This window comes from Bufo gargarizans, chromosome 4 (genome assembly GCF_014858855.1).
Source record: "Bufo gargarizans isolate SCDJY-AF-19 chromosome 4, ASM1485885v1, whole genome shotgun sequence".
NCBI classification, from domain to species: Eukaryota; Metazoa; Chordata; class Amphibia; order Anura; family Bufonidae; genus Bufo; species Bufo gargarizans.
In genome coordinates this window covers 5,756,655-5,771,710 of record NC_058083.1, presented here as the reverse complement: position 1 = coordinate 5,771,710, position 15,056 = coordinate 5,756,655, and the positions used below count along the sequence as shown (strand labels likewise).

The 15,056-nt window shown below is 44.4% G+C and overlaps 1 protein-coding gene across 5 annotated transcripts in view; it reads left to right on the top strand.

Moving 5' to 3' along the window:
- Positions 1 to 15,056, top strand: part of PLA2G7 (phospholipase A2 group VII) — a 47,277-nt gene that overhangs the window by 23,764 nt on the left and 8,457 nt on the right. For all 5 annotated transcript variants that reach the window (XM_044289023.1, XM_044289020.1, XM_044289021.1 and 2 more), the window contains 5 exons: positions 538 to 631; positions 1,027 to 1,095; positions 5,128 to 5,281; positions 6,880 to 6,993; positions 12,864 to 12,955. In XM_044289023.1, the coding sequence (XP_044144958.1) occupies positions 538 to 631; positions 1,027 to 1,095; positions 5,128 to 5,281; positions 6,880 to 6,993; positions 12,864 to 12,955 (523 nt within the window). The remainder of the gene's footprint in view (positions 1 to 537; positions 632 to 1,026; positions 1,096 to 5,127; positions 5,282 to 6,879; positions 6,994 to 12,863; positions 12,956 to 15,056) is intronic.

Here is a 15,056-nt window from a genome sequence, read left to right as displayed (position 1 = left end):
TATTAAAAATGTATTAAAAGATATTTAAACAATTCCCACAGAATTGGCTTTAGGTTCAACAAATCCCAAGATGAGTGGTACCACAAAAAAACATGGGATACTCTGTCTTGAGTTGTCTATCCTTTATGTCTGGTTTTCACCACCCAGAAGTTAACATGTGAACTGCAGCCTGTCAGGGGTTTTGCTAATATGTAACGATATTGTATGGACTTGAAGGAGCGCGTGTTAGCGGGATCAACCCTGCTGATTAAAATGAGACCTGTCTTGTAAAAATCAGTTGTGGCGTTCCCCAAAAAATGTAAATAAGGCCGCCACTGGAAAACTGAGGAGCTGTGGTGCACCGAGGAGCTAGACCACACCCCTAGTGCACCAAATCCCTCATTTGCATAAAGAATGAAAGTCTTTTTTTTTTTTCTCTTTGGAACGCCGCAGTTGATTTTCACAAGAAAGGTATTGTTTTGTTTGATAGGGTTGATCTTGCTGACACATCTGTAATAACGTCTTACAGGTGACCTGTTTCTTATATTTTTTATGTAGGTTCCGTCAAGTGTCCTGCAAAGCTGAATGCACCTTTCAAGTCAGGAGAGAAGTATCCTTTGGTTGTGTTCTCCCACGGCCTTGGAGCTTTCAGGTAAGGAACATATCATGCACTCCACCTTTATGAAGACTCTCAGAGGTTCTCCTCTGAGACTGACATGACGGCATCATGCAGTGAATATGGATTTCCATTCACATTTTACAAAACCCCATAAGCTGCTCGATTTGGATTGAGATCTGATACCTGCACCAGCATTTCTGCTAGTAATATATGGTAGATGGTGGCCTCAGATGAGTACGTTTGCTCCTCCCGGCTAGCATGGGGTCATGATTCTGATGATATCAATATCCTAGGCCATCAGTGTCATGTCACTGAACAGTTAATGGTAATACTCTGTGTGTTGGTAAATCGCAGGTCTCATCTGGTTGTACATGGCTTCGCATTGTGTTATCTTCTTCATTGTGTGACTTTTTTTTCTTCATCTTCAGGACCTTGTATTCTGCCTTCTGTATTGGGTTGGCCTCTCAGGGATTTGTAGTTGCTGCAGTGGAGCACAGGTAAATATTGCGCCATGCAGTGTGCAGTCCATCATATTTCTGGGTTATATTCCGCATATACCAAGGAGGCCATTGACAGGCTACTCTTTCTCTGACACAGTCAGATGGTATCTGCCGTCATCGACCGCAGCATCCTTCCCATGGCAAAATGAAATAACCACAACAGAAGACTTTTCAACATGTCAAAAAATCTTCAGTCTTTCATAGCAGAGCCAGCTTTCTGCACTCCCCGCAATAACAGTAACAAGCCTTCTGTACTTCCTCATAACAGAGCAAGCCTTCTCGACTCCCCCCATAACAGAGCCAGCCTTCTCTACTCCCCCCATAACAGAGCCAGCCTTCTGTACTCCCCCCATAACAGAGCAAGCTTTCTGCACTCCCCGCAATAACAGTAACAAGCCTTCTCTACTCCCCCCATAACAGAGCCAGCCTTCTCGACTCCCCCCCATAACAGAGCCAGCCTTCTCGACTCCCCCCATAACAGAGCCAGCATGAAATGGCGGTAAAATTAAGATATGTGATAGCTGCATGGCCTCAGAGCTACATGTGCTGCAGGTTATAAAACAATTTTCCACATGACATTAGTGGATCGTCAGAGCAGGCTGCGCATGTGGCCTAATCCAGGGCTCCAGATGGCGACCAAAATGGTCGCCAATGCGACTTCGAATTTACAAATGGCGACAAAACTTTTTAGTCTTGTCGCCATTTGCGACTAGACCCGCAGCTCTGCCGTTGAATACAGCGGCGGGCACAGGAGATGATAGTTCTCTGCCCCACCACCGATGTTCTTCTCAGCAGCGCAGTGGAGGAGCTCTCCCTCCCCCCTGTGCTGCTGCCGCCGCCTCCGCCATTAAGAAGAGACGGGAGGAGGGGCTGTGGCCACTGCGCCACCAATGAAGATAACTGACCTGTTAATACAAATACAGGAGGCGGGTGCCGGAATCAAATTGCCGGCACCCGACCTTTGTGACAGGGAGCTGCGATCAGCGGCAGTTGAGTTAACCCTTCAGGTGCGGTACCTGAGGGGTTAACTGCCGCTGATCGCAGCTCCCTGTCACAGAGGTCGGGTGCCGGCAATTTGATTCTGGCACCCGCCTCCTGTATTTGTATTAACAGGTCAGTTTTCTTCATTGCCCCCCTTCCCCCCCCAGTATAAGAAACATTGGTGGCTCAGTGGGAAGTGCCAATGAGGGTTAAAAAATAATTTTAAAAAATGAACTCGCCTCCTCCAATTGATCGCGTAGCTGCCGGTCTCCTGTTCTTTCTTCAGGACCTGTGGTGACGTCACTGAGCTCATCACATGGTCCATTACCATGGTGATGGATCATGTGATGTATCATGTGATGAGCACAGTGATGTCACCACAGGTCCTTTGACAGGTCCTGAAGAAAGAACAGGAGACGATCAATTGGAGGAGGTGAGTTAATTTTTTTTTAACCCTCATTGGCACTGCCCACTGCACCACCAATGTTTATTATATTGGGGGGGGGGCGCACTGCGCCACCAATGTTTATTATATTGGGGGGGCGCACTGCGCCACCAATGTTTATTATACTGGGGTGTTGGGGGGTGGGGCGCACTGCGCCACCAATGTTTATTATACTGGGGTGTTGGGGGGGCGCACTGCGCCACCAATGTTTATAATATTGACCTTCTACTAAGCATTCTGTTTTAAAGAATGCTATTATTTTCACTTATAACCATGTTATAAGGGAAAATAATACAGTGAAAAGACTTTCATCCTAGCAACCATGCGTGAAAATCGCACCGCATCCGCACTTGCTTGCGGATGCTTGCGATTTTCACGCAGCCCCATTAACTTCTATGGGGCCTGCGTTGCGTGAAAAACGCACAACATAGAGCATGCTGCGATGCGTGAAAATCATTGCTCATGTGCACAGCCCCATAGAAGTGAATGGGTCCGGATTTAGTGCGGGTGCATTCCGGTATTTTGAATGCCGGATCTGGCACTAATACATTCCTATGGGAAAAAATGCTGGATTCGGCATTCAGGCAAATCTTCCGTTTTTTTTCGCCGGAGATAAAACCGTAGCATGCTGCGGTTTTATCTTTTGCCTGATCAGTCAAAATGACTGAACTGAAGACATCCTGATGCATCCTGAACAGATTGCTCTCCATTCAGAATGCATGGGGATATGCCTGATCAGTTCTTTTCTGGTATAGAGCCCCTAGGACGGAACTCTATGCCGGAATAGAAAAAACGCTAGTGTGAAAGTACCCTAAAATATTAAGTTTAAATCCCCCCTTTCCCAATTTTATAAATATATAAAATATATAAACAATAAATAAATAAACATATTACATAGCGCTGTCCAAACTATTAAATTATTAAAAAATATCTCCTATGCGGTGAGCATTTGCCATTTTTTAGTCACCTTGTCATTGCAAAAAATAGGATAGGACTGTTCTATTATGGGCCGAATGTTTCATAAAATGCGGGGGGAAAAATTGTTAGTGTTTTTTGTTTTTTTTTGCGTGGTATTGAGTATCGCAATACTTTTTTATGGTGACTAAAGCGAATCAAAATTTTGGTATCAAAACAACCCTACGCCGATCTGATCGGCGTAGAGTTGTCACGATACCAAAATTTTGATTTGGTTTCGATTTGGCGACTAAAAATTTGATTTGGCTCCTAAATTTTTCAGTTCAGGAGCCAATGGCTACTAGGTATTTTTTTTTGTCTGGAGCACTGTAATCTATAACTGTTACACGTGTACCCAGATCACTCGGAGTCCAAACAATCATAAAATAACAATTTATTTATTTTATCATCATGTTAATATTAAAACCATTTGGGTAATTGAGGGAGACTGGTATGGCAGAGGTATCTTAGGTTTGCACATAGTTTACAGTTTTGGATATATATTTATACCATTTCATCATTAGAATGACTTCTTCTTTGTGAACAATGATGAGCTAATATGCCAATATACATTTTTGTCTGCTCTGATATGCATAGGAATATCGCTAGCCTTCTTCCAGTGGTCCCTCACTTATGTATTTATTCCACCTTTATGTGCACGCGTTTCTATGGTTTTAATATTAATATGATGATGAAATAAAGGAATTGTTATTTTATGATTGTTTGGACATATTGTAGGAGTAATATTTGTATATATGTGGCCATGGTAGGTCGGTTTATATAGGTTCCCTAATGTATGACTAATATGACCAGTGACTCCTCTCCTGGAAATCCACCCAAGTTAACACAGCATTTTGATCTTTTAGATATTAGTTTGAAGGAGTTGTCTGACCCCTAAACCAAAAACTTCTTACCGCCTGTAATGTGTGTAGTGTACTGTGAAGTCCTGAAAAAGCCACGCACCTCTTGAAATGCCGTTCTGTTACAGAAGAAAGGTTCCCCTTCCTGCTGCTTCCATTCCCCAATATTGTCACGTCCCATTCGAGGTCATGTGCCTCTCAGGGACACGGCACTGCAGAGGCCAGAGAATGTCTGCAATAGTATTCTGCAATAGTATTTGTGACCACAGACAGGATGCCACATTTCTAGTGCTCCGGGCATCGGATGCAGCAGGGACAGGCTCTTTGGCACTGGAACACAGCAACTTTCTATAGGTTTTGTTTTTTTATTATAGACACATTCCTAGCGGTAATTAATTTTGCGGTGGGGGTCGGATAACCCCTTTAACCTGGCAAAAAGCACTTAGTATAAGGGTCCATTCACACATCCGTAAGGGTTTTGATCCGCACATGGCCAGCCCTATGATTACCAATGCCTATTCTTATCCACGATTGCGGACAAGCATAGGAACTACCGTGTGCTGTCCGCATCTTTTGCGGCCCCAATGAAATGAATGGGTCCGCACCCATTACGCAAAATTGCGGAATGAATGCGGACCCAGAACTACAGACTAGAATGGACACTTAGTATGTTTGCACCGGTTAAGGCGTACCCACTGCCGACAGGTAAAACTGCCAAGTGCTTCTTGCCTAGTGTAGAAAAGTACTTACGTGTCTGTATAAGACGTCTCTTACATGGTGTCTTGATAGAGATGAATCTGCGTCTGCCACCTTTTACTTGCGGGAGCACTCCTCCGCTGACAGCAGTGAGCAAGATGACTCGCGTGAACCTTTGGAGGAGGTCTGGATTTACAACAAGGCTCCACCGGCGGGAGAAGACGAGTTTCCTCTCCGATTTGAGCAGGTACAGGAGCACAATTATCATTCACATTATCTTTTGGGCATGTTTATATGCCTTTTGTGTTATTTCTTTTTTTTTCTTTTCCATGTTTTTTGCAAAGCTTTACACAGCGCAACGTGCTGGACGACATAGTGATTTTAGGTGCCTTGTGTAAGATGCCATCACCTGTGAATGAGCTTGTTTATCGGGTGATTGGCAGCACCTTTACATGGGGCTGTTACCCCTGCTGATTAGTTGTTTGAGCTTATACGTTGTGCAGTGGCTGTGCTTGGCCCTGTGACCAATGAACGTGACATCACTGGCCAAGAAAAGGGCGCAGCGATCACCAGATTGCCACAGCTGAATGGTGGGCATCCGATTACCAGCACCCCTGCCAATCAGATACTGAGGAACCATCCTGAGGATAGGTCATCCGTATATGAATTGCAGAAAACCCCTATAACCACACGGTTTTAAAGGGGTATTCCCATCTTGGACATTGGCATATCTCTCAGCTGTTTTCGGCAGTCCCATGGAAATTAATTGAGGGCGGACACACATGCGTGGTGCGTCCTCCTGCACTTTGCGGGCTCCGTTCTAAGTATAGGTGGGACCCCCATCTATCAGACATTAGGGGCATATCCTAGCGATATGCCCCCAATATCCAAGATGGGAATGCCCCTTTTACAAGTTGTGTGTGTGTGTGGCACTGACATGACCCTTCAAATATGGTAGTAAGACCCTGGCAGGAAAAAGCATGATCACCATGTATGCCAGGGATGGCCAACCTGCGGCTCTCCAGTTGTTGTAAAACTACAATTCCCACCATGCTCGGCCTCCCACGGGCCAACAAATTTGTCACACGTTATAGCACAAAGCTAGGTTTGAATTTCTGGCCGCACAAACAAAGGATGTGGCATTAATTTTGAGGCCTGTTCCCCTTCATTTGTCACATCTTACTCCAAGGCAGTTTTGACTAAGACCAGTGTATAAAAAACTGTTCTTTGTAAGTCACGTGTACATGTGTTCTGTTCATCACTGTGTTGACTGGAATTGGGGTACTTTCACACTTGCGTTGTTGGATTCCAGCAGGCAGCTCCGTTGCCAGAACTGCCTGCCGGATCAGGCAATCTGCATGCAAACGGATACCATTTGTAGACTGATCCGGATCCGTCTCACAAATGCATTGCAATACCGGATCTGTCTCTCCGCTTGTCATCCGGAAAAAAGGATCCGGTATTTATCATTTTCACATTTTTAAAGGTCTGCACATGCGCAGACCGCAAAACCAGATCCGTTTTTCCGAAACCACTTGGGGCCGGATCCAGCATTAATGCATTTCAATGGAAAATAATGCTGGCATTCCGGCAAGTGTTCTGGAATTTTGGACTGAGAAAATACTGCAGCATGCTGCGGTATTTTCTCTGTCCAAAAAACGTACAATGACTGAACTGAAGACATCCTGATGCATACTGAACGTATTGCTTTCCATTCAGAATGCATTATGATAAAAATGATCCTTTTTTTCCGGTATTGAGCCCCTAGGATGGAACTCAATACCAGAAAAGTTTAATGCAAGTGTGAAAGTACCCTTAGAAATGCTCCTGTGTTTTCTCTTGTAGGTCCAGAAACGAACACATGAATGTTTACAAGCCTTGGACCTCCTGCTAGACATCAATGCTGGAAAACCAGTCAATAACGCATTGCCATCCAACTTCAACTGGTTGTTATTAAAGGTGGGTATCAAATAGGAGCATGTTATGTCTCTTGGGAGTGGCAACCATGTTATGTTGTTGATTTTTAGACCATTAAAGAGGTTGTACGAAGTTTTAAAGTTTGCCAGAAATGGCCAAATGTTTGAAATCTCTTTTTATTAGACAGACAGAGATCATAGTTAAATGCACAGTTACAATGTTAAGTGCGTCACATCGTAAATAAATCAAGGCAAATATCTTCGAAGGCACAGCCTAACAATACAGGCTAGGATGAGAAAATCACTCATCTAGGACCAAGGGGCCCAGCAGGTGAATGACCTTACAGAACAGGCATAAAGTACAGAAATAAAATACAAATTAAAATAAAAGGAGAAGGATAAACAATAAACCAAAACTAACAGCCCTAGTGTTGTGTCATCCTAAATTGTTAGCTACAATCCGTTCAAGAATAATAATTAGATCATAACTATTCACGTCCTCTGGATCGTTGAGTGGACGATCCATAGCCAATGTACCCCTAAGTATGAACATGGGGGGGGGTGAAGGGAGGTCTAGGAGATCAAAGATATTTTCCAGCGGTCTCTACTGTGGTATGTCCATCCTATCCGTTCCTCCATTTGACACATCTGGTGAACCCTGTCATGCCACATATCCATGGTCAGTGGATCAGCTGATCTCCATTTCAGGGGAATTAGGAGTTTTGCAGCCATAAGTAAGTGGGTGGTTAGATTGTTCTTCACTGGACGAAAATTTGGAGTGGGCAGCCAGAGTAGAACTAACTGGGCTGTGAGTCTCAGAGTCATGGCACAGATCTTGTTTATAGTGTGCTCTACCCCTTCCTAAAATTGGCGAATGGCCGAACAGAACCACCAGATGTGAGAGATGGACCCAGTGGCGGCATTACATCTCCAACAAAGGTCTGTGGGGAGCAGATTTATTTTATAAAGGTACTCGGGGGTTCTATACCATCTAAACGCCACCTTTACAGAGTTTTCTTGTATTTTTATACATTTGGAGAAACCGTGTGAACACTTTTGGATCCATTTTTTGCTATTGTCATCAGCGTGAGGTGTAGTTCTCTCTCCCAATCAGATATCGGTCTGTAACTTCCACAGACCTCTTTATCTTTTCCATCTTTGTGGATAATTGTTATATGTGCTTTCTGGGCTTGCGGGGACAGAGAACCAAGCTTGAGGAGGTGATTACACACATCAGCAAAGTGAGGTATTAGGATGTCACAGAATTTTTTGTAATAGGACATTGGGAACCCATCAGGCCCTGGACTCTTACCGGAAGGAATAGAAGAGAGGACTTGGTCTACTTCTTCTACCGTAAATGGCAGAAGTAACCTGCTTATATCTTCCGTGGTTAGGCTCGGAATGTTAATGGAGCCTAGGAACTCCGTTATGCGATCGTCAAGCTGCTGGCTAGTGGAGGGTGCCGGGAGGTTATACAAAGTCGAATAGAAGGAGCAAAACTCTTGTGCTATCGCTGGGGTGTTGATTTAATGGCTTGGATAAAGGATTTGTTCCTTTGTCCCTTTAGAAGGTTAGAGACCAGTTTGGATCCCCTATTCCCATGTAGATATTGTTTAAAACGCAGGTTCTTTAGGGCTCTAGCAGCCCGTACGTTTAGTAGGTCTGTAACCTGTTGTCTCAGCCGTTTTAGCGACTCCAAAACCTCACCTGATCTCGCTCTCCTGTGCAGAGTCTCGAGTGTGGAGATCTGCTGGAGGAGGGAGTCTAACTGTTTCTGCCTATTTCTCTTGACCTTGGTACCCCAACTTATAAGCTTCCCTCTAACAACTACCTTATGGGCCTCCCAGAGAGTTGTCTTGCTGGCGAGATCTGTCATTTTCTCTAAAATAGTTTCTAAGGCACTGCTCTACAGCTCGTCTGTGTGATTCGTCCTCTAAAAGTGTCTCGTTCAATCTCTATACCCAGGACTTCGGTGGGATTGCCTGAAACCTCACCTTCACACTCACTGGTGCATGGTCAGATATGACTATGTTCCCAATACTGGCCTCCGTTACTGAAGACAGCAATTGGTTTGTTAAGAGTAAATAGTCCAGGCATTGATATGTATTGTGCGCCCGTGAGTGGAAGGTGTAGTCCTTTTCTTCAGGGTGGAGAAGGCGCAAGACATCTGAGACCCCTAAGTCTGTGAAGGTGAGAAGTCTTCTCAGTTGTCTCTTAGAGGGAGGTTGGCCTATAGCAGTTGAGTCCTTGGATGAATCTAGTGTGAGATTGAGGTCTCCCCCTATGATGAGGTGTCCCTCTCTGAAGGTTCTTAGTATCCCCAGCATGCGGAGCAACCAGGGGATCTGCCCACTATTTGGTGCGTACAAATTTACCAGAGTGAACATTGAGTTCGCCACACTGCCTTTCAGAAATAGATAACGTCCATCAGGATCAGCTAATTTAGACGTCATAGTGAAGGGTATATTCTGCCCCAGACCTATGGAAACCCCTCTGGCTGCTGAGGAGTACGAGGCGTGATGCCACACAGGGTAATGTTTGCTCACTACCCTAGGTATGTGCAAGTGTCTAAAGTGGTTCTCCTGCAGTAGCACTAAATCGGCACTCTCCTGTCACCACCAGACATCTGAGAAGCTCTGACAGATGTCCTTCAGAACCTCCTTCTTGAGGTTCCTTTTGTTTTGCTTTCATTCTCTCATCTCGTTAGCCTCTCTCAGCTGTCATGTAGTTGCACTGATTGCATCCCTTTAAATCCCTTCCCATACTGCATCACTTTGCGGTTTATATTACTTCCTGGAGTGTGTGCATGCTGATCCTACTTCTGAGTCTTCTACAGATAAGTTTTGTTCGTTCATTTGTGTTTTCCTGTTTGCTGGATCCCAGGTGACCCTGACTCCCTCCGTATCAAGTGTAGGGAGCCGGTGGTCGTGTCCCCTCACTATTATAGGGTGTTCAGGTGTTATACAGTCGAGGTACGTGGATATGCGATCATCTACCATTGGGATTTTAGCATAGGCTGAGCAGTTAGGGAGAGAGCCAGGTCTCATGCAGGGCTCTCCTTTTTGTTTCTTAGTTTTGGATCCAGTCAGTCGGATCTTCATTTTGTGTCTTCTAGTTTCCTGTACACCTTCCGTGACATCTCCTTCCTGAGCAGGTGGTAAATTTGGCTTCTTTTTTGCGGGGTATTCATGCCATTCACATTGACCGACACAATCTTTAAGTCAGACATGACGATAGTGTGGGGGTCTGAGCAGTTGAGCTGGGAAAGTAGTCAGAGGGTGACACAGGGCAACAAATATAAAACGGAGTATAAACATTGCAATAGATAGGATTCTTGAAGTAAATACTAAAACTGTAAGATTTACCTAAGAGGTCTCAGACCTCGGTAGGGGGAAGTTAGTGTGGAAGTGCCCGAATACCAGGTCTCACACACTAAGCCCAAAGAATGCAGATAGCAGACATAGTTAAACTATACAGAGTGAAGGCACAAATCATGGGATAGGCGCTCAACATCGCCACCTTTTGGACGACCACCCGAGGCTCCAACTTAGCCCGGGTTGGCCAGTTTTTATGAGCTACCTTCAGAAGGGGATAAGGGGGGGGATAGGTAGGAACAGGAGTGGAGGGCAGGATAACAGCAGAGGAGAGAAGAGAGGGGAGAGTTCCGTGAAGAAGGAAACAGGCAGGGGCTATGTAGAACGCGAGTCCTGCAAGAGGAAGATGCGGCAGCGGTCTCAATGGCGGCGATCGTCAGAGTCCCACATCAAAGTTCACTTCCAAGGCCTCTGAAGATAACGATTCAAGGGACCCTCTTCTTCGGGGATCTCTTTTTCTGCGCCAACTCTCCGGCTGTGGCAGGCTTGGGAGGTCCAGTATTGGGCTGCAGAGGAGCCAAGACTGAATGTACAGAGCATCTGTTCCCATGGCCTCCCAAACAGGCGGTAAGTCCTCCGGGAGTCTCACAGTGAACTGCTTCCCCCTGATTACGGTGCTTAAGCCGAAAGGGAACAGCCATCGGACCGGTAGTTTCTTGTCCCTCAGCATCGAGGTTAACGGACGTAGGTTCCTGCGCTTGGCCAGCGTACTCGCTGCCAGATCTTGAAACAGGAGCACTTTGTGCCCATCTAGAGTGACATCACCCTTCTCTCTAGCCGCTTTCAGGATGGCAGCAGTGTCCAAAAAGTTCATTAAGGCACACACAACGTCTCTGGGTGGATCTTCCGCAGCGGGTTTAGGCCTAAGAGCTCCATGGGCCCTCTCGATGACAATGGCGGCAGCCTGGTCTTCTCCCACCAGAAGGGCAAATAGGCGGCGCACTGTGTCCTGCAGGTCTTCCAGGAAGCATAGGATCAGTATTATAATAGTTATATTATTGTACATAGGATCAGTATTATAATAGTTATATTATTGTACATAGGAGCAGTATTATAGTAGTTATATTCTTGTACATGGAGGCAGTATTATAGTAGTTATATTCTTGTACATAGGAGCAGTATTATAGTAGTTATATTCTTGTACATGGAGGCAGTATTATAGTAGTTATATTCTTGTACATAGGAGCAGTATTATAGTAGTTATATTCTTGTACATAGGAGAAGTATTATAGTAGTTATATTCTTGTACATAGGAGCAGTATTATAGTAGTTATATTCTTGTATCGATGACAATGGCGGCAGCCTGGTCTTCTCCCACCAGAAGGGCAAATAGGCGGCGCACTGTGTCCTGCAGGTCTTCCACCGGCACCGTCTCAGGTATTCCTCGCAGGCGAACATTTTTCCTCCGCCCTCTATTCTCCTGGTCTTCCAGGTGCACATAGCCTGCATTAATCATTTTAGACATAGCGGCCAGGTGATTTTTGTACTCTGGCTTCATGCTGGACTAGGAGATCGTGACTTTCTTCCAGGTGTTCGACCCGGTGACCAAGTTGGTGGAACTCGGCTTTAATGTCAGAAAGTCCTTTAATAACCAGGGTAAGGGCCTGGGCTAGCGATTGTTGCAGGAAGCTTCGGGTGAGAGGGAGAGAGTCTGTCTCACCTCTATTGTAAGCTTCAGCGTCTGAGCTGTCGACATCTGAATCGGCGCCTTCCCATTCAGAGTTAGTTCGCGCCTCGCGCGCAATCTTGCCGCTCTCAGGGTGCGAGGAGGATCTTCTGTTAAGGAATTTATTCATGTCCCCCTGTGTCTTTTTCGTCTTCAGGGTGTTCCCTGTCGCCCCATCTCTGTCTCTGAGAGTTTTCCCCATCGTGAGTTCTCTGTCTGCTGAATAAAGCTGATAAAGCTGGGCTAGCGGTGAGGAGCTCTGGTGGAGACGACCTACACACACCATGGCTTGCTGGCTCCGTCCCCCCAGAAATGGTCAAATGCTGCTGTACTCACTTGGATGAGCAACTTCTCCCAACCATCCAGGAGCAATCTGGTGATGAACAAAGCTTTTTCCATTATGATGGCAAGGCAGAAGTGATAATTAAGTGGCTCTGTGAACAAAACATTGAATTTTTGGGTCCATAACCAGGAAACTCTGCAGATCCTGTGGTCAATCCTCAAAAAGAAGGTGGACAACAATAACACAGAAATCGTGATAAACTCCAAGCATGAATGGGTTTAAATCAGTCAGAACTTGGTCCAGAAGATGATATCCAGCAGCTCGACCAACTACAGAAGTCCTGAAAAAGAAGGGTTAACACTGGAAATATTGAGTCTTTACATAACTATAATTGACATTCATCAAGTTTAACTCATGAAATGCTTACAATTGTCCTTCAGTATAGAAACATCTGACAGACCAAAGCCGCAAACAAAAAATTTGTGTCATTCTTACAACTTTTGCCTGCACTGAACATATTTTTCTCTAGGTATCAATTAATGCTTTTCTATTATTGATATTTTATATTCTATTAACATTTATCTTTTAAGGATTCTATTGATGTTCAAAAAGTAGCAGTGGCGGGACATTCTTTTGGTGCAGCAACAGCAATCAAAGCTCTTGGTAGAGACTCACGGTTTAGGTAGGTATTTATGTAAAGAGGAGGATGAATTACATCTGTGGCGGAGTAATTATTCCTGTCAAACTAATAACATCAGTTATAGTCTTCTACATAGGAGGCAGTATTATAGTAGTTATATTCTTGTACATAGGAGCAGTATTATAGCAGTTATATTCTTGTACATAGGAACAGTATTATAGTAGTTATATTCCTGTACATAGGAGCAGTATTATAGTAGTTATATTCTTGTACATAGGAGGCAGTGTTATAGCAGTTATATTCTTGTACATAGGAGGCAGTATTATAGTAGTTATATTCTTGTACATAGGAGGCAGTATTATAGTAGTTATATTCTTGTACATAGGAGGCAGTATTATAGTAGTTATATTCTTGTACATAGGAGGCAGTATTATAGTAGTTATATTCTTGTACATAGGAGGCAGTATTATAGTAGTTATACTTCTTCTACTTAGGAGCAGTATTATGTTAGTTATATTATTGTACGTAAGAGCAGTAGTATAGTAGTTATATTCTTGTACATAGGATCAGTATTATAATAGTTATATTATTGTACATAGGAGGCAGTATTATAGTAGATATATTCTTGTATATAGGAGCAGTATTATAGTAGGTATATTCTTGTACATAGGAGGCAGTATTATAATAGTTATATTCTTGTACATAGGAGGCAGTATTATAGTAGTTATATTCTTGTACATAGGAGCAGTATTATAGTAGTTATATTCTTAACCATATTTCTTTTTATTGTGGTAAGAAAACAAGGCTACATGCCCACACATGACAGCAGAATCACAACAATAAGAGTCACCATAGTTATCCATCATACAAGTCATATGTAAACATTTCCAGCGATTATCATCTGCATCAGAAATAAACAATTAAAGAAAAGAAAAGAAAAGAGGGGGGGGGGGGGGAGGTACACAAGGATAGGAAAGGAAAGAGAACCAGGGGAGGGGAGGATTCCTGCCCTATCATGCGAAATTCCTATGTGATTTCCACGGAGACCATAGTTTCAGGAAGCAGTGGCGTGAGTTTGTTTCCCAATGCGCCAGTTCTTCAAAGCGGTAGATTTGATCTACCTTTTCCGTCCACATATTGAGATCTGGAGGAGAATCATTTTTCCACAAAAAGGGGACCAGTAACCTAGCTGCTGTAATCAGCATTGTAGGGAGGTTATTCTTGGCGGGGGTGAGCGTGTCATTTGGGCACCACATTAGGATAAGTTTGGCGTCTAAGACGACTCTGGTCTTGCAAACCCTATTAATCACTGATTCCATCAATTTCCAGAACGGCTGGATCTTATGGCATAGCCACCAGATGTGTGATAATGAGCCAATTTCTATGCCACACCTCCAGCACACTTCAGAAACCTCGGGGTTAAGTTTGTGTAAGAATTCAGGAGTCTTATACCATCTACTTAGAAGTTTAAATGAATTCTCCTGAACTCTCACACAACGACTAAAACCATGAGAGTGAGCCAGAACAAAGGCCCTCTCCGGCTCCGTCAGAGTCACCGAAAGCTCTCGTTCCCATGAAGTCACATAAGCCAACTCCGGAGGTAAGGAAGAAAGCAATTCCTTGTACATCAGGGACAGTGGTCTAGAGGGAAGCTTAGGAGCTAAGACCTTCTTCTCGAGCCAAGAAGGGGAGCTGTTGCCAACGAGGGGTCTAGCGCATGACTTGATATCCCTTTTAAAGTCTGCCAAATGGAAAAAGGAAGCTGTCTTAATTTCGGGACGGTCCATTATTAAATCCCAATGTAAACTGCCGTCTGGGAGAAGGACATCCCGCAGGGACAAGCCAGCGAGCCTGGACCAAATCCCAGAGGGGTTTAGCACAGAAGGGTGAATATAGCTCTGCAGCAATTTGAGAGGCATATACGGATTGGGGAAGGTAAACTGCTTGGAGTGGACCATTTTAGACCATTCTACTAGCATTCCCTTCCACACCGGGGAGGAGGCGTAGTGATTGGCTGAGAAGGGCCTAACACCCCATAGAGTAAGCTGATCTTGGTTGGTGAGTAGTACAGATTCGAGACGTGAGCAAAGGGAGCTAGATTTGCGGGTCAAGGCAACTACACATCTACACAACTGAACAGCAG